Source organism: Dipodomys ordii, unplaced genomic scaffold (genome assembly GCF_000151885.1).
Source record: "Dipodomys ordii isolate 6190 unplaced genomic scaffold, Dord_2.0 Scaffold59, whole genome shotgun sequence".
Taxonomy (NCBI): domain Eukaryota; kingdom Metazoa; phylum Chordata; class Mammalia; order Rodentia; family Heteromyidae; genus Dipodomys; species Dipodomys ordii.
Genome location: NW_012267275.1, coordinates 4,215,161 through 4,234,961, shown reverse-complemented (window position 1 = coordinate 4,234,961; position 19,801 = coordinate 4,215,161). Strand labels below are relative to the sequence as shown.

At 35.9% G+C, this 19,801-nt stretch overlaps 1 protein-coding gene across 2 annotated transcripts in view; it reads right to left on the bottom strand.

Annotated features, from left to right (window-relative positions):
• Positions 1 to 19,801, bottom strand: part of Lnpep (leucyl/cystinyl aminopeptidase) — a 97,174-nt gene that overhangs the window by 51,715 nt on the left and 25,658 nt on the right. For both annotated transcript variants that reach the window (XM_013022027.1, XM_013022028.1), the window contains exons 2-6: positions 10,234 to 11,074; positions 4,238 to 4,376; positions 2,871 to 3,002; positions 899 to 1,019; positions 150 to 304 (exon numbers count right to left, since the gene is read on the bottom strand). In XM_013022027.1, coding sequence (XP_012877481.1) covers positions 150 to 304; positions 899 to 1,019; positions 2,871 to 3,002; positions 4,238 to 4,376; positions 10,234 to 11,074 — 1,388 coding nt within the window. The remainder of the gene's footprint in view (positions 1 to 149; positions 305 to 898; positions 1,020 to 2,870; positions 3,003 to 4,237; positions 4,377 to 10,233; positions 11,075 to 19,801) is intronic.

Genomic DNA, 19,801 nt, shown 5'->3' with positions numbered 1-19,801 from the left:
GTTTTGTCTTCGAAAAGCATCTTTATTTCTTATTAGGAAAGAAAGTCATACTAAAAAAGGAACTGAGTGCTAACATCTAAATACAATCTATAACTCTAGGACATAAAGTTGCCCAGAAGTATGAGTGTAACAATGTTGTCAATTAATACCTGATGGGCCAGCTCATGAGCGATGATTTTAGTAACAAGTTTTCTGTCTGCCACTGATGAAGTACTATTGTCATACAGAAGAGTCTCTTCTCGGAATGTGAGCAAACCCCAATTTTCCATTGCTCCTGCTTCAAAGTCAGGAATGGCCACCAAATCTGGATACAACAGGAAAGAACTTCTCATCAAAGGAAATCCCTCATGGAATCAAAATGTTTTTTACACATCAGGCATTCTCCTTAATAAATGGAGTTTCCATGCTTTATCTGTCAGCTGAGAATACTAGACAGACCTCTTTAGGGTAACTGTTCCTTACTATATGAAAAAAAAATTTCTTCAAATTGAACTTCATAGCAGTTTAAGTAGAACCAAATTGAGCCAAGTTTCAGGGCCAATCCACATTGAATAGTACTTAAATCATTTTACTTTCCTGAGCTTCCTTTACATGTTTTCAGTTAGTTAAATCAGGAACTTCTTAGGAGTTAGGGTTATTTAAAGTCCCAACTAAGCTCTCAGCAAATTTCCCCTCGTATATAGTACCTTTGTGATAGCCCCTAAAACTTACAAAGATTTTAGTAGCCAGACTCAGATCCACTTATGGAATCTGAATAATCTAAAAAATTATAAACATTGTTTTAAACATTAACATACTCTCTTGATTTTTCTTTTAAATCCTTTCCACAAAATATTTTTAAGACATCACATCTCCATTACAATTACAATAGAAACCAAAGACATTGTTTGATTCTTACCTAACTTCTTAAGTGGGTATTGAATTTCAAAGTAGTCATGAAAAAACTGAAGAAGTTTCACAGCTGTTTCCAAGGCATGATGAACTTCACCAATCTTTTCCGGTACAACATATATAGAAACCTAAAGGAAAGATCATTTAAGGACAGGTACAATTAAAATGCCATCATATTCACAAAAGCACTTTCAGGACTCAAATATCTAGGAAATGCATGGTTGTATGTGATTTTTTTTTCAGGACAAAACTCTTGCTTATAGTTTTTTATATGCCATAATGTTTCACAAATCCTTTCCACCCATAAATTTCAAAACAAAAACAATAAAAAAGTACTAATTCCTTTTGTTTTCTTAAAGCTACCATGATATCTCAAATTAACTAATTGCCGTAATTTATAAGTATCTTCCCATCTAATTTTGTGATAGGATTATTTTTCCCTTATATGCAGTTGCTCTTACTTAGGAATTAGGAAGATGGTGAGTTATTTGAAAGCCAACACTGAAGTTTAACCCTTGCAGCACCTATCAGAGTGACTAGCATCTAGTAGGCACTAGTGTAGAAGAATCTAAAGTCAATATATGGGACAGAACATGGACAATTATAAAACTGAATTGGAGAAGAACTGATTATAAGTCAACACTATTTTTCAGCAAGTATGGCCTACTAGCTTTTCTTACAGGGCTGGAAAAAATGTTTGTTTATATTAAGTTGTTGGTTTATTTTTATGGATCAAGTTCTAGTTTAAGAAAATCATGTAGTGAAAGGCTCACACTACAAGTGCCACACAGTAACTAAAACCAGCTGAGGGAGCAACAGCTTTATGACTGCTATCATCCACACACTCCAGGGTACATGCTAAGGGAAGAATCATCCCCACTACTTAAATAGGGCAATATTCTTTCCCTCTTTTTCAGTTTAACTGCATAAGGCAATAAATATGATAGAACTATAAACAAAACTGAAATTTGATTAAAGAATTCATCTATCCCTATTTCTGGAATATAATGATTAAAATAAAGGTAGTTTGTCCTTTTGCACTTGTTTTTCTTTTCTTCAAAGAACATGTCCTTTAAGTTCTCACCACCTGGTCCTTATGCTTATTATATGGCTTATTCTAAAATAACATGAGCAGTAAAAAGTAAACAAAGATGAGAGAAAAAGAGGGATGGTTAGAGAAAGGGGAAGAATTGTTTTTCCTTCTATATCACCAGTATGTGAAAAGATTATTAGATTTCTAGTGAAATTAAAATCCATTCAAATAATCATTTACAGATAAGTATTGGCAGGTACAGATAGGTAGGAAGAAAAACAGAGAAGACTTATTTGAAGAAATGGTCAACTCTGACAAGATGTGGAAAAACTAGATCCTTAAGTTAAATGATCACATTCTTTCTCTACTGCTCAGTCAGGAATCTTTTTCTCTCCCTCTCCCCACACTCTTTCCCTCCTTCCTTTTCTCTCTCCTTCTTTTTTCATAGCCTCGCTCATGCTAAGTGCAGGCTATAACATTTAACTAAACCCTAGTTTCCATAATTTGCTTTTTTAAAGAGGATTCATCTAATTTACAACATATCTAACATAGTAGCTACAGGCCACATGAACACTACTCAACACTTGAAATGTGGCTAATTACCCCAGGTAACTGAATTTTAAATTATAACTAACTTAAACCTAAATAGTTGCAAAAGACGTGCGATCCTGTATTGTAAAATACTGTTCTAGAAATTTTAGCATACAAATGTTGCCTGACTAGAATTTCCTTTTAAAATTAGAAACTTGAAAATTACTGGCTTTCAGATATTAAATGAAAAACATTGATAACAGTTAATGCGGAGTAGCATTTCTGCTATAATATGTCATAATATGATCTAAAAGCTTGATTTTCTTCGCAAGGCAATGATCAGGAATTATTCACGCAAAAAAGACTTTCAGAATCTTGTGAAACAGGCTCTGAGATAATTATCACATCAACATACCAGGGTTCCGTTCACATCCTGACTCAGGTTCTTCATCTCCCCCACAATGAAAGCAATCAGGTAAGTACTCATCTTCACACTCTCACAAAATTCATCCTGAACAAGTCCATTTTCCATATGAACTGATGATTTCTACATACAAAAGAGAAAAGACCACACTTCCACAACTGCAGGAGTAAATGACAATGTCAAATACATTGAGAAACTAGAACTTCATATTGGAAATAAGTGGCATATTTTACGCCCTCGTCACAAGTTTTGAAGAGAGGATGGGTCTAATAGAGTTTCTATTTGTTTCTACCATATTTCATCATGAGGGCACAATGGATACAGTGGAAATCTTTGAGAGTTTGGCCCCAATGTGACCTTAAATAAATGTGAGCCATAGACATAAAATTCCACAAAGCCCCAATACTCTCCTATGATGTAGGAAAGTCCCACTTTAAGGAGATATATGCCTGGATATTCCTTCAAATTATCTGAAAATGCTTCACAAAGAACCATTTGAGTATCCCTAAGAAAGCTTGGTGAGGTCAAAAGTGGTATGTCACCAGCTAAGTCTACAGTAGATACAAGATAAAGGAATGGTGGCAACTTGCAGTATTTTCCGACCATGAGTATGTATTGGGACACTAGGCAGGCAGGTGTTCACCTCTTTTAGAGAACAATTAAAGTATACTGGGGGATTATAGAAGAATGGAGCTTTGGGAGAATTGTCCTAGCTAAGAAGGTATTACATTGTCTGCTTTCTCTTTGGGCTGACTCCAAGACATAGAGGGTTTGGTTGCTCCCCCTTCCCCTCACTACATGAGTTATGGGTTCAGGAGGCTCCCATCTTGCTGCACATGTAGCCACTCAGGGGTCTGAGACAAAAAAAGGAACTCTTGGTTCTGTTAGGATGAAAATTGCTCTGTTTGGTGACACCCCCACTGCCTCCCATGGAGAGTTAACCCTCAAGAAAGAGGCTTCTGTTCCTGTTACTACAATAACACAAACAAGATTCTGTTGTATAACATTCTTTAAAATAAGGAAATCATTATATTTCAGAAAATATCACTCTAGAGTTGGACTAATTCATAGTATTAGTATCTGCAGAGCTTTAGTAGTACATAGGACTCACTTCATACTTCCTACCAATACTTTCCCAGTCCAGGTCTCTGTCTTTTCTTAAGTTCTCCCCTCAGGCTGACTTCCCAATTAATCCCAGTTAACACCGTTATTTAATGCTGATTCAAGTATTTTAAAGAAATAATTCATTTACATAATTCTAGTTATTCTTAGTAGATGCCTGGTTTAAAATTTTTTCAGCTGTTCTTACAGAAAGAGAGCCAATTCAAAGATTTTACCTTCGAAGAAAAGAACAGTACCTTAGGCATATTTGATAAAGCAGTGTATTGTTCTTCCCTTACAATCCTGATGATAAATGTGGCCTTAAATGCTGGTTCATCAAAACAAGGAAAAGCAGATCTTGCTGCTAGGGGTTCAAACTGAGTTGCTGCAAAGTACCTATAACAAATGCAAATTCAATCCAATAGTTAATGAACACCTATCAAGGCACCCTGCCAAGTACTAGAGACATTAAGATAAATACATAAAATCTCAGTGATTATAAGATCCACAACTGGCTTGAAGGCAAAGGCCTACAGAAAGGAAAGAAACATACGTGAGGCTGCAAATAATATCCTAATCATGAAAACGAAGTGTGAATGAAGGATAGGAAATAAATTCTGACTAGAAGTTGATGACACTAAGTGAATTGGTACACAGTGTAAAAATGGTCTTAAAACCTGAGAAGTGTTTGAAAAGGTAGAGAAAGAAAGAGTGCCCTCCAGAAAGGGTGGGCAGCACAAGCAAATAGTATATGTCTAGGCACTTTGGTGGCTGTAGAGTGTGGGTTTGAAATCACAAAAGTAGGATACAGCTGGCCAGTGATATCTTAAATATATTTCTAGAAGATCAGTAAGAAAGGTTTTCATTAATTGCTGTGAATCATGTGCACACTGGCTAACCCTTAAATCTACAACCTATACATTTGCGAAGACTGAAAAAAATCCCATTTTCCTATAATATTCTCTTCTCCTTTATTCTCCTTAAAGATGCTTAGGAAGAAAAGTATAAAAAGAACAAATGAAAAAAAAATGTGTTTTTTTTCCCATTAAATAGAGAGCAAAAGCAAATCTCCACATGAGAGATCATTCCACACATAGCCATAGAGTAGTTAGGGCAAGTACAGCTCGCTGATACTGCAACTCATAGTTCAGGGACCACGCAATGTTGTATACCTATAAAAACCACTTTAGATATGTCAGACTTTCCTAGTTAGTGTTTAGGTTTTGCTGTTAGATGACAAATAGAAAAGAAAATGTATAGGATTGAGGTCTGAAGACTTCAACTCTACAATTTACCAGTCATAGGACTTTGGGCAAATCTGTGACCTTTATCTCATTTTCCTTATTCTTATGTTGTGATTTTTGATAGGATTGCATACCCCAAACCAAGATTTTAGTTAAAATTTAGTTAAAATCTACTTGTATACCAAATAGATACCCTGATAGAGATTTTACTATACATGCTGGATAACTTCGAGTCTTCTACACTTGAAATTACTGAACGTTCGTTCTGGTAAAGATGAGCCCAAAAATATTTCTATTGAGTAAATAATAAGGTAGCAAGCAATATACATAAAACAATTTAAACCTATTATATTTCTATCATTCCATATTTTACCCCTTCCCCAATATTCTACTGTAAACAGAATAAAACCAAGATATGAAATTTTATCATGTCCTATTATTCATACAAAAAGAACCTATTTAGAGATAATGTAACAAAATTAACAATTTTATATAAATATAAAAATTATTGTTAAAAGAAATTCAGTATCTAGTCAACTCTTTAAGAAGGATTTTTCTTAATACTTAAGAGTCTGTCTAATCTAGGCTGAATATCTGACATCTATTCTATATTTGCTTTCAAAAATATTAATTCTAGACTTTAAAAAATTATAATTGATATAACTGTGAAAGGGGTTTGGAGAGAAGGAGAAAAGAAGAGGGTAACAGGGGGCTGAATACTATACAAGTTGTGTGTGTATATGTACACGTGCATAAAAATAGCTCAATGAAACACTTTAAAAACTATTAAAAGTAATCCAGGCACTGATGGCTCATGCTTGCAATCCTAGCTCCTCAGGAGGTTAAGATCTGAGGATCCTGGTTCAAAGCTAGCTGAGGTAGAAAAATCCTTGAAACTCATCTCCAATCAATCACCAGAAAACTGGAAGTGGAGCCGTGGGCTCAAGTGGTAGAGTGCTAGCCTTGAGTACAAAAGCTCAGGGACAGTGCCCAGGCCCTGAGTTCAAGCCCCACAACTGACAAAAGAAAGGGTATCAAGAGTGAATGTTATGAATGGATGAATTTGATCAAGGTATACTGTGTGCATCTTTAAAAATATCACAATGAAATTTCTGTACAATTGGTTTTCTAACAAAAATGTTTTTTTTGGAGTTTTTTACTTTTTAAATTTTATTGTAAAGGTCATGTACAGAAGGGATACAGTTAGGTATAAGTCAGGTAATGAGTACATTTCTTTTTAGTTTCAGCACCTTCTCCTCCAGAAGTGCTCAAGCCAATTATGAATTCGCTGGGGGTCAGGTGAGAGAATGAGGACTGGGATAATAATGTAAGAGGAAAAGAAATATAAATTAGAGAATCAGGACATCATGGTGATTAAGTATGTGGCTTCTGCAGTTAAAACGACCTTGGATTTGAGTTGTTCATGATATATAATATTAATATCTACTTCTTCTTGAGTTAGATGGGGAAAATTATTATGCATATCAAATGCTTAAGTAGTTTCTAACTTTTGTTCCCAGTAAACTGGCAATTATTAGCCTCAGACTTTCGGCAAATGAACATGAAGTTCAGTATAGCAGACAATGGCATAAGAAAAACCAGAAGCTTGGTAACTAAAGATCCTGACTGAAATTGTGTTAGAAATAATGAAATGCTAAGGATTGTAAACCAAAGGCCAACACAGTCATCTGTCCTTGCAGAAACAAGTACAAAAGCAAGAAGATACATATGCTAGGTGCAGTGGTTCAAACCTACAATCCTAACTACTCAGGAAACTGATAGCAGGAGAATTGTGGTTCAAGGCTAGGTTAGTCTGCAAGACTCCTACTCAACCAGTAATAACTAGGCAACAGTGGTTCAAGCCTGTCATGGTAGCTATGACCCCATTAAAAATTATAAAAGCAGGTGGCTGGGAAGGTGGCTCAATGGTAGAGTGCTCGCCCTGCATGCATGAGGCCCTGGGTTTGATTCCTCAGTATCCCATAAGCAGAAAAAGCCGGAAGTGGCATTGTGCTCAAGTGGTAGAGCACTAGCCTTGAGCTGAAGAGCCGAGGGACAGTGCCCAGCCCAGACTGGGTTCAGGCCCCACGACCGACAAAAAAAAAAATTATAAAAGCAAAAAGGACTGCGAGAGAGCTGGAGCCATGACTCAAATGGTACAGTACCTGCCTAGTAAGTATGAGACACTGAATCCAAACTCAGTCATGTCAAATAATGATAATAATAGTAATACACATAGAAATAGGATAGCAGCAGTGCAGAAAATGGGTAAAATCTCCTTACTATTGTGCATAGACATTTTTCAGTGTCAGTGCAAAGTGTACAATACGAAATCCCCTAATTACTTTATTTTATGGTTTAAATCTTTATTCTAATTGTACTGCAGAAAGGAACAGTACTAAAACTTATCTAATGGGAATGCACAAAATTTCAAGTAAGACAATAACAAAAAATTACTAGAATTAAGAATTGCTTAGAAAGAATAGTTTTCAGACATCCTAAAAGGTATAATTATAATCTTCTCAACTTTCATCTTCTACCAATATATACAATAGTGTGAGGCCTTTACTTTATTCTAGCAGTCAGATAAATAAACATATTCTGCTTGTAATAGTTTCACAAACTAACCTAAGGCTTTAATATATCATTTGTAATACTCTATTTCTTAACTTTGAGGAATAATATTCCATTTTTCTAGCATGTCCCACAACTCAATCTAGCTCATAGTAAGAGAGTAAGCATGTGGCTAGGCCAAAAGTCACTTTACTCTCATATACAACATCCATTATTGACTAGTACCAGGTTCAAGGACTGGGGGCAATATCATCTGATTGGATGAGATGGCTAAATAGATTATTTAAAGGTCTGTTGGTACAAAGTGACTATTTTCATGTATATTCTGTATTTCTAGGATGATGGGAATTATAGTAAAAGGACTAAAGATAAGAACTCCCAGGCTGTGGCTGCAATCTCAAATGTGTGCTCAATTTCAGATACCATGCAAGAATTGAAATACAGAGACATTTATCATATTATAAATATATATAAGTATTTTATAAAAAGAAAATATAAAAACTACTTATTTAGATATTCTTACAAAGTAGCAGTAAAACTTTACTAAAATATGACCAGCCTTTTCAAGTTCAAGTCACAAGTATAAAACTATCAAACTTATATAAAAATAGACATACAATTTAATACTACAAGATAGGAAATTATAGCAGCTTTTGATCTTTCTCAATTTCCTTTAGAAGGTAAGACTTTATACGCAAGCAGCCCATTTAGCACTGCAGTGCTTTTTGATAGAAGTAGTGGGGAAAAATTTCATAAAAGTTAGAAAAGTCCATTCTATAGCTAATTAGATATGCATCTCAGAAAAATACATTGACTTGTTGTGTTTACTCCAGGCTTGCTCTATTTCTAAAAAATATGATTTTATTTCTTTCAATGGATTTTAAAATTTAAAAAGTCTCTGAAATAATAAAAACAACAACAAACTGCCATGTGACTAGAACTATAGATTTTACTTTGTCTCTTTACCACTTCAAAAGAAGCAGTTTGGGCCTGGGAAGGTGGCTCAGTGGTAGAGCGCTTGCCTTGCATGCATGAGGCCCTAGGTTCGATTCCTCGGCACCACATAAGCCAAAAAGAAAAAAAAAGCCGGAAGTGGCACTGTGGCTCAAGTGGTAGAGTGCTAGCTTTGAGCTGAAGAGCTGAGGGACAGCGCCCAGGCCCAGAGTTCAGGCCCCACGACCGGACCCCCCCCCAAAAAAAGAAGCAGTTTCTTTAAATAGACTTAAAATATTCTTTCCTAAGTATTTCTCTTTTCTCCTTCCTTCTCTAGTGGTTTTCCTCCTCTCCTCTCTCTTCTCTCTTCTTTTAGAGTTCCTGGAGATAGAACTTAGGGACCTGTACTCACAGGAGAGGAATACTCTAATACACTCACAGTTTCCTATATTTGTCTTAATACATTTAGCATACATTAAACAAATGCTAAATGTCAGTAATTCACATACTGATTTATACACTATGATCAGAAAGAATGCTCCAATTGCATAAAGCAGATGTACACAGACCTTTTTCAATAAAAGGTTGGATACTATTACAATTTACAAACAACTTATACATATTGTACAGTGCATCTTTCTAGAAATTCCAGCTACATGTTATGAATACTAATGTTAATGTACAAAGTATGTATGCTGAATACTTTTAAGTTTTATTTCACTTTTTGCGGGACTTGGACTCTTTCAAAGTTGCCATGAGAAATTAATCAGACTTTTTTTTAAGTGAACCAGTAAAGATTAAGGATTCAAAAATGATATATGCAAGCATTCCACTCTGATGCCCTCATTCAGTCTCATTAAACACCTTCTAAAAGTTCTACACCTTAGGTAAGTAGGTTTTAAAGAATAATCAATGCCTATTACTAATAAAAATTCCAAAGAATGATAGAAAATAGATTCATCTCATAAAATATGGAAATCTCAAGATAACTTGAGTTTTTGTAATAAAGAATATAACTCATAGAATCTTCATCTATTTCCTTCCCCCAGAAGAACCTACTTCTACCTCACCATACAAGCCCTAAGTTCTGCCTAAGAAAAGCATTATAGTTTTCCAAAATATCATTTTTCACATAACTTTTTAAACTTAAAAAGATGCATTGAAGCCGGGCGCCGATGGCTCACGCCTGTAATCCTAGCTACTCAGGAGCCTGAGATCTAAGGATCGCAGTTCAAAGCCAGCCCAGGCAGGAAAGTCTGTGAGATTCTTATCTCCAATAAAAACCACTAGAAAACCAGAAGTGGCGCACTGGCTTAAGTGGTAGAGTGCTTGCCTTGAGCTGAAGAGCGCAGGGACAGCGCCCAAGCCCAGAGTTCAAGCCCCACAAATGACCAAAAAAAAAAAAAAGATGCATTGAACGTCTCTGGTATGAACAAAGAGATACATATCAAAAAAAGTCATCAGTCAGCATCAAACAAGAATCACTGAAGAGATCTACATACTTTTTCTCATTACTGTCATCTTTGTAGGTGATGCCATAAAACCCATAGTAAGAACTAGAGATATTTGCTGAATACTCGATCTTCAGGGTATAATTATGCCCTGCTAGAAGGGCTTCAGAAGAAACAATGGCAATTTGTTCATGATACGGATATTCCAGAAGTTCGACTTGTTTTTCTTGGTTTGAAACTGCTGACATGAAAGTCACTCTTGAAATATTATGTCCTGTGCTATGAAGAATGACATTCCAGGTGGCCTGAAGAGCCTGAAGTGAAATTGTCACAGAACCCTTGAATGTCATTGAGGTTAGGTTTGGGTGCAGGTTAAGTTCATAACGTTGTGGCATAACGGCAGTAGGAAGTCTAATTTGTGCCCATGGAAACAATTTCCCATTTGTTGCAAGTGGCTGAATGAGTCCAATTGATTGGTTTTTTTTATGGCAGCCTTCTTTGGTAAAAGTACATCTAGGCAGCAGATAAATCACCATGATCACAGAGACAGCAACTACAATGACAAAAGCACAGACCACCAAGGTCCTGGTAGAGGGTACAGAACAAGCCCCATCTGTATTCTGCCTGTAGCCGGCTGCACTGTTCCGAAGGCCTGAGCTTCTGTTCATAAAGGACATGCCCAACAGTTTTGCAGATGACTCGTAATCCTCTTCATCTTCATCCATCTCATGTTCACCAAGACCTCTCACCAGCAGTCGTGAACCCCGTGGCTCATATTCCACCTCATCAGGCTCTAGAGGATGTAAACAAGGCTCTTTGGCTAAATCCACCACATCTGGTTCTTCCTCAAACATGCTGTTTTCAATCATGTTCCTGGGGAGCTGAAGTCGATCTAAAATATCAGAACAAAAGGATAAAGTTCAGAGTTACAGGGAAATACAATAATACAACATCTTCTGGAAAGATCAAATTCAATCTAAGACTTATTAAAATCGTAAAGTCTAAAAATTTTAAGATTCTGTAAATCACATGACTTACAGTCCCATCTCAGAGCTACAAAATTAAAGAGCATACCTTATCTTGGGGTTCATTTCATCTAACATCAATTTGTCTGACCATTTCTGCTTGACTCAGACATATACTACTTATTGCAAATAAGGGAAACCATGGGACCTATGTTTCGTTGGCCTGGCTTACTTCACTTAATATAACTTTTTCCAAGTCTTTCCATTTCCTAACAAATAGGGCAATGTCATTCTTTCTGATGGATAAGGACTCAAATTGTTTTTCTTTCTTGCTATTGTTTCTACCGTATTTATAAGATGATTTCTTTGTTACTTTGTATGCTCCTCCCCCACGGTATAACCCCTGTTTTCCCTATATTTGATATTGGTATAATTTGTGGCTGGGAAGGGAAAAACCAAATTGTTTAAATAGGGATACATGTGGACCCACTGCAACAATGAGATGTACAAGCCGTTATGTTGAAAAAACGAACTTCACAACTTTGGCTGAGGGGGGGTGGAGATGGGAGAGCAGGGATGGTAAGGGGAAACAAAGGAGACAACAATGCTTGATAAGAAATGTACTCATTACCTTGCTCATGTAATTGTAAGCCCTCTACGGTATTTTCACAATAAAAAAAAACATTAATAAAAAAGATACTTAGATTCTTGATTCAACCATTAAAAACTCAAGCATGAATAAAAGTAGATATGTCATGAAGTAGAACAGTCATGAAATAAAAAAGCTAAACAAACCAAGTAATAGCAAAAAAAAAAAAAAAAGACAGCTGAGATTACCTACCTACTAACTTCCTTAATGTACTCTTAATCAACAATCTAGTCTTTAAACGACTTGTGTTTTAGTCTGCCTGCAGCTGAGTCTGACCCCACAAAGAAAGAAGTAGGATCAAATGGAATGTAGTCCAGGTCTCTTGTATTTGGGCCCTTGGACCTCAGTATTCATATGCTAAAGGCCTCAAACCAGGTTCCAGAGGCTTTGAGGGAAAAAGTGACCCAGTGACTCCGTGATCACTGAGTCACATTCCCCTTAGGGACTACTACACACTTGTTTGCTTGTTACTAAGCTCAAGTGGCAGCAAAACAAGAAGATAGACTTGTCCCAGAGCAAACTGGAGACAGCAAATTATAAGAAAACTTTATTTAAAAAAAGAAAACTTCCTAAGCAAGCAGTAATTTAAAAAAAACAATAAAACAAAAACTCTACAAAAAATTGCAATCCAACATGTTTTCCATGCTTTTTACAGCATTCAAAAGTACAACATACTTCCATCTATAACACCTAAACTATATCCCACCTGAATTTGTGAATCTTGGATGAATAAGTAGTGAGAACTTTGACAAACTACAAAGAATTGCCCCACCAATTTCTTTAAGTCAATGAGAAAAACACTCTCAAAAGGATAAATATTTCCACATATATATCAACAACTCTAGTATTACACCATTTAATATTCTTTGTTTAAACACATTTGAAACCACTACTAACCTTTCCCTACTAGGTACTTTTATCCACGTCTAACTAATTTCTAACCTTCACAATAAATTATATAAAGTAGTAAATATTCTATTGCAGGCATGTAGGAACAACAACAAAACAAACAAACAGAAATGGGCTTGTTTTTATAATCATACAGCTATGCATAGACTTTTTATTTCTGTGCACATTTAACTGACTTCAGAGCCCAGAAATGAAACACTGACACATACCGGGGTGAAGTGTATATGATGACCAGAAGCAACCTCAGTAAAGTTCCTAAAAAAGCAGACTTTCATGGCCTCTTCCTAAGTATGAACTTTAATAAAACCCTCAGATGATCTATATGTACCCAGGTCTGAAAGCGTTGATGCCATATGGCGTGATCCTAATAACAGCCATCACAGTACACCTGGGCATGCTCTGGCATCCCACACTGTTTATGACTCTGACAGGCCAGGCTGCTATTACCTGCTATCCTCCTTTGATCCTTCTGCTTGTATGCCCTCACTTCTCCTTTCCACCTTAGGGTACGTGGTGAGCATCTATTATTCCATGGCCTGGCTTAATAACTCAATAAAATTTCTAGTCATTTTCTAGATGTAGGTTTAGCAAGCAGCTATCTATCCATTTCCTGTTAATGGTCTGGAAATAGAAGATCAGTTACAACCTACTTCTAAAAACTTAATTTTCTGAGCCTCCTATAGTGCCCCACTTTCTAGCTTATATCTATGTATGTTTACTTGAGTTTTGGCAGGCATACACTTCATTATTAGAAAATATTTGAATTTAAAAAAAAACGTTCTTAAACTCTCAATAAATTCTTATAGGGGGTAGGAAATCTCTGTGGTAGTGAGTACCTGAAGTGTTATAAACTAGATAATTGTTTAATTTTAAACCTTTCAAGATTTTTTCTTGTTTTTTTTATGGTTGGTTGGTTTGTTGTTATTGCTATCCTATAGAAAAAGGCTGTTAGGCATTGTGCTTTCTTCTGTGCTAGACCTTGTGTAGACAACAATATGGACTACCTGGATTCATTCCATGTAATATACTTCTACCCAAATCTTGGTAGAGTGTCCGCTCTAAATACTTAGAACATTCTCATGTCTCACATTCCCTTGGAGCTCTATTTTTGAATTAGAGTCTTCATCCAAGTCCTACATCAAGCCAAGGAGTACTCTATACTCAGACCACTTACTATCTCCTGTCTTCACTTCCTTCTTACATCCTCTGAGCTCATCTGGAAAAAATCCAGATAACTTACCTTCATTATTCAATACCCCATCAGATTAACTCTTATGTAGAATTTTAATCTTTCAGTAATGAAGCACATCAACCCATCTGCCATATTTTATTGAACAATGTGAGAATCATACTGTTTTGGTGTGTACAGTTATCTCAAGCCAAACATATAACACCAGGCAAAAGTCACTTTTATTACAGGTAGCTTATGAACGCTATACTTTATGTCTACTTTTTTTTTTCTAGTTGGAGGGCTTGAACTCTGGGTTCTTGCTCTCTTCAGCTCAAGGCTAGAGCTCTACCTCTTTGAGCCACAGCGCCACTTCTGGTTTTCTGGTGGTTAGTGTGAGATAAGAGACTCACGGATTTTCTTGCCCCAGCTGGCTTTGAACCAAGATCCTCAGATCTAAGCCTCCTGGGTAGCTAGTATTATAGGCGTGAGCCATTGGCTCCTGGCTTATTTCTACTTTTTTAAAAGTTAATTTGATTCTTTAATTTTAGCTCAAACTACAATGTAACATATGATTACTCCTTGCTCTAATGGAATTTATTACTACTAAAGATAGTATCCTTAGACAAGCAGGAATTTTCTAAAACCACTTAAAAACCTACACACAGAAGCTATTTAAAAGTCAAATGTTCCTATCTGAAACATTCCACTTTTATACAACATAAACCCACGTGGTCAGAATTTAAGATGTGAAGATATGTCTTCTCATCAGGTACTGCAAACCTGTGGTCCTTGACATTGTCTGTGGACAATGCCAATCCATACACTTTTGTTACCTATCTGACAGGACAGAAAATTAGTATTCAAAAATTTAATTGCAATCTGATAGAATCCTTTTGTGTCTGTTGAATTTAATAGCATTTTAAATGCTTGTTTTTATATGTCCTTTTTCATGTCATTTTTCCAATTATTAATTTTATATGTTACAATATCTCTGCAACAGATTAAAAATTTTAACCCAATAAACAAAAATCAAAAACCTTGGTTCATAGGTTAGATACTTTGAGTTCAATGAGTCATTATATTGAAAACCTAGCTCAAGATAAAATTCTCAACTACAACAACAGTGGAGGTGAAGAGGAAATAACTAACCGGTAAGTTAGGTATATTAAGAGGTAGAGCATACAGGAATCACTGCTCTCTTAGGCCAAATGGACCATAAGAGCCAAGAAACAAGAGATGGCAGGAAATACATGTTAATCCCTTCATACAGTCTGGTTTGAAAAACTGGAAGAAGCAAAGTCATTCATTGAAAGTGAAAATATAAGTTTTCTTATATTATCTTTCTCCTCTCTCTCTCTCTCTCTCTCTCTCTCTCTCTCTCAAGAATGGGTTTCGGAAATGGCATTCTGAATGGGGTATAATATATTTAATATACCGAACAGGTATCTGTGTAGAAGTATTTCATTAATAGCACAGTGCAAAGCTGAATATCTGATTTTAGATGAATGTTTAAGTCCTGACTTTTCTATTAACTACTTTCAAACAGGTTACCTGTTAACTTCAATTTCTTCATGTATAAATGTGGGCAACCTTACAAATTTGTAGGATTGTCATAAGGGTGCCATATGGGCCAGCGCCCAGAAGAGGGATATTGGAAGATGAATAACCTGTGTTTACTATCTTAAACCATGAATGGGAGAAAAGAGTCAAAGGGCATCTGCACTTTAAGAGGGGCACAAAAAAGAAGGGTGACAAAGGAGACTAAGAAATAATGGACTACCTAGAAATAGGAAAATCATGAGCATCCCAGAAACCAAAGGTAAACTTTCATAAGGAAGTACTTGACATTAAATTACTTAGAAAGGTCAGTAAAGTGAGGCCTAGAGAAGTGCCTGTGTTTAGCAACCAAGGAATCAGTGATTCTTCTATCAGGTATGTTCAGTGGAACCAGGGGACTGGGATCCAGATTCTAATTTTCCAAAGAAGAAATGACTAAGGGAAATCATAGGACTAAACTAAAAGTATAACATGCAGAAAAATTAAATCCTTTTTTTGTTTGCTTTAACATGGAAACAAATTAAGTACATGTGTTTATAGTAAAAAGTAAAGAAAGCTAAAAATGTAGATGTAGGCATATAAGAGAGGGGAAATGGAATAACATTTCAGAAAGATGAGAGAGATCACAAAAACTCCAAGAGATGGATTAATCATCATAATGGTAGGCATGCTTCTTCTGAGCCTGGAGGTGAGAGAGAGAAAAGTCAAACCTAGGAGAATGGAAAAGCAGAAGGTTTTGTGTTCTGGGTGACAGGAGAAACAAGATCATTTACCCAGAGCCACAGGCAACTGTGGAGAAGACAAAGGCAGCTTGAGAATAATAAGGACAGGTGACATTTAGGAGAAACAGGGGAGCATTAACTCCATAGACAACAGATGACTAAGGAACTCAGAAAGCCTAGTGGAATTTGTCAGACCATGTGATTTCATAAACATATTCAGAAATATTATCAGCCCAGGTTGAAACAGAAGAGAAATGTTACATTTTATTACAATTATAAAGTTTAAAAAATCACACAAATGATTTTCTGGTTTTATAAATATAGAGAGGAAGTGGTGAGAGGCCAGGGAAAATATACAGATGGTACTGGAAAGAGATTGAGGACGAACTGCAATTTAAAAAGTACAAAAAGCCATGACAAATAACAATGAGCAACTTGAATTAAAAGAAGCAAAATTCCCACAGCTAGCCATCCCATTTTCTGAGAAAATGAAATAGGATTTTCAAATTAACAAGCCAAAACATCTTTAAAAGAACAGGCATAGTATAAGTAAGTATTCCGGGGCAGACACAAGCTAGCTATATTCAAATAAGGATCTAACAATAAAAGTTGTTCTGTTTTTTCCAGCTCCTGTGATATATTTACATGAAGCTAAAAGCTCCACGTATAAAACAGGATTTATATCTTTTTGTTGTTGTTGTTGTTGGTCATGGGGCTTGAACTCTGGGCCTGAACACTGTCCCTCAGCTCTTCAGCTCAAGGCTGGCACTCTACCACTGGAGCTACAGCACCACTGGAGCTACAGCACCAGCCCAGGCTGGCTTTGAACCCGGATCTTCAGATCTCAGCCTCCTGAGTAACTAGGATTACAGGCATGAGCGGATTTATATCTTCTAAACCATTTCAAACTGGAAACTGAAGTAAATTTCCAAAATGGTGGCAAACTATCATAGTATTTGCCTAATAAAATCCTCTTCCATCAAAAAGAGATTTCATCTTAATGAAGGTTAGCTTGATAGAAAAAGAAAATGTAGACTTCAGAAACAAAAACAAGTTGATTCTTTTCCCCTGCCTAAGTCTTATCAGGCAAAATGTGACCCAACCTTCCTAACCCATGATCAAAGAAAAGCTCTTGTCATTAGTCACAGGGCTCAGGTTATGTTGCACATTTAGATATATCCTATCTCTCCAGAATCTAAAAGGCAGTTACTAACATAGAACAAAATGCATGTAAATAATTCCTTTGCTAACACACTTTGTTTGCTCATACCTTAATGTATAGGCAGTGCCATAAAATTCAAACACAGAAACTCCTGTATGCTTTTCTCCCTATTATGGTTTTTTTTAAATATCTGAATATATTTTACCCCTGGTATATTTTGCTTTTCCACAAACAACCTTTAATTTTCCAGACAAGATGCAGAAAGATAATAACCCAAAATCCAAATAAAGTCTTTATTCTAGCTCTCTTCAATTCTTAACCTTTTGTCAGTTTTGTGAAGGAAGAAGTGGGTGACAGGATAGGAGACAAAAAGATCACAGAAAAATGGTTTAGTCTATTAACACCCTAAGTTCGTTTTATCTTTAGTCTTCAACATGAGGAATCAAGATATACTTTTCTCAGCAGTGAGCAGTGGTATGTGCCTGTGGTCCCAGCTACCCAGGAAAGAGTATTTATTAATTGAGCCTCAAGAGTTCTACGTCAGTCTGGGCAACATAGTAGAACTCCATCTCAAGAAGAGGAAAGGAAAAGAAGGAAAGAAGAAGGATAGGGTAGGGCAGGAGAAAAGAAAGGGAAAAAGAAAGAGGAAAGGGAAAGGAAAGGACAGAGAAGGGTTTTGCTTTAAGCCACCCCAACATTCAATTCAATACATAATATTTCTGTGGAAGACTTCTTCATCTAATATGACAGAGTAACTGGTATGAGGGTATGGCTTCTCTTATTAACAACTATTAAATTGCACAAAATGATACAACTATTCTCACATACTAAATAAAGAACAATAATGTGACCCTTGAGAGAAGGTGAGTTCAAGCTCAAAATCATTCTGGTACTCTGCTTTAGGACAATCTCTCAACTGTAATATGACAAGCTGGAGTCCAAGTAATACAGGGCTGACAAGCAGAGATCAGGGTACCAAAGAGGTGAGAGCTGAGTAATAGGGGGAGAGGGCACAGAGAAGTTTTTACAGATTTCCCAAGACTCTTTGACAGGACATACTTATACAAGATCTACAAAATCGTGGTTGCAATGAGGTTAAGATGGAACAGAAATACTATATATCAAGCAATGTAAGGAAATATGAGCAGTCCAAGTTAGCCAGTATGAAGAAAACCCATTAACACCATGGACATCAGCTTGAAACACTAGAAAGACCTCAGTAAGAACAGTCACGCCCTAGCGCAAGTATATTGTACACTCATACTAACAAATTCTAAAACCAAGCTCTAATAAAATCCGTAGGAAAACTGAAGATGAGTGTTGCTAGGTTAGAAGGGCCCAAGAACCACTCTGAGACTTCCAGAGACCAACAATGAAACTAAGCCTACAGTATTGACTGGCTAGTAACTTAGCTGCCTACAAAAAAGAAAAAGAAATTTAAAAAAGTAAAACCTCTATCATGTGTCCTCATTACTGTTCAAAATATAATGTAAAAATGAAACAAGAAAATGCTTCAAGGAAAAATGTCATTAGAAATTAACATTAAGTGGGCCACATTAAATGGCCCAGATACTGTACTTAGCCAAATCTTGAAAGCAGTTATTATAAATACATTACAAAGAATAAATTGAATTTTTTAGTTAAAAAAGAGACTATGTAAATATAGGAATCTCAGCGAAGAACTTGAGATTAGACAAACAAAAGAACCAAAGAGTTAGCAGTGTGCCTCAGTAGGTGGTGGAGTGCCTGCTAAGCATGAGGCCCCAAATTCAATCCCCAATATTGTCAAAAAAATGTAAGGAACAAAATGGAGAAAAAAAAAAGTTGCAGGACTGAAAGATTCAGGAACTAAAATTAAAATGAAGAAAAAAAAATTCACTGGATGGCCTTAGCAGCAGAATCTCTGGAGATACAGAGAGAAAAGGCCATGAACTATCTGATAATAATAATAATAATTATTATTACATACATTATTGTATGTAATACATACATGTATTGTAATACATACATTATTATTTACTAATTTGAAGAAGACACAAAAGATTTTAGAAAAGAGAATAAAACATCAGACATCTAAGTTTAATGAAAACCACCAAAATATTGAGAATACTGCAAAGAGAAAAGGTACAATGAAAATTAAACCTAGGCACATGATAGTTAAACTGCTTAAAACCAAAGATAAAGTCAAAATCTTTAAAGAAGCCTAGGCTGGGCATGGTAGTATGTATCTGTAAATCCAGTACTCAAGAAGTTAAAACAGGAAGACTAGGAATTTTAAGCCCAACCTGCCTAATAAGAAACCAAAACCAAAACCAAAGCAACAACAAAAAAGGATCATGAAAATAACACATTACATGCAAAAGAAAATAATTCAAAGAACACCAATTATCATCTTAACAGTAGGAGCCAGAATATTAACACAGACAACATTTCTAGGAAAAACAAAACAAAAATAAAAACTGCTATCAACTTAGCACTCCATAC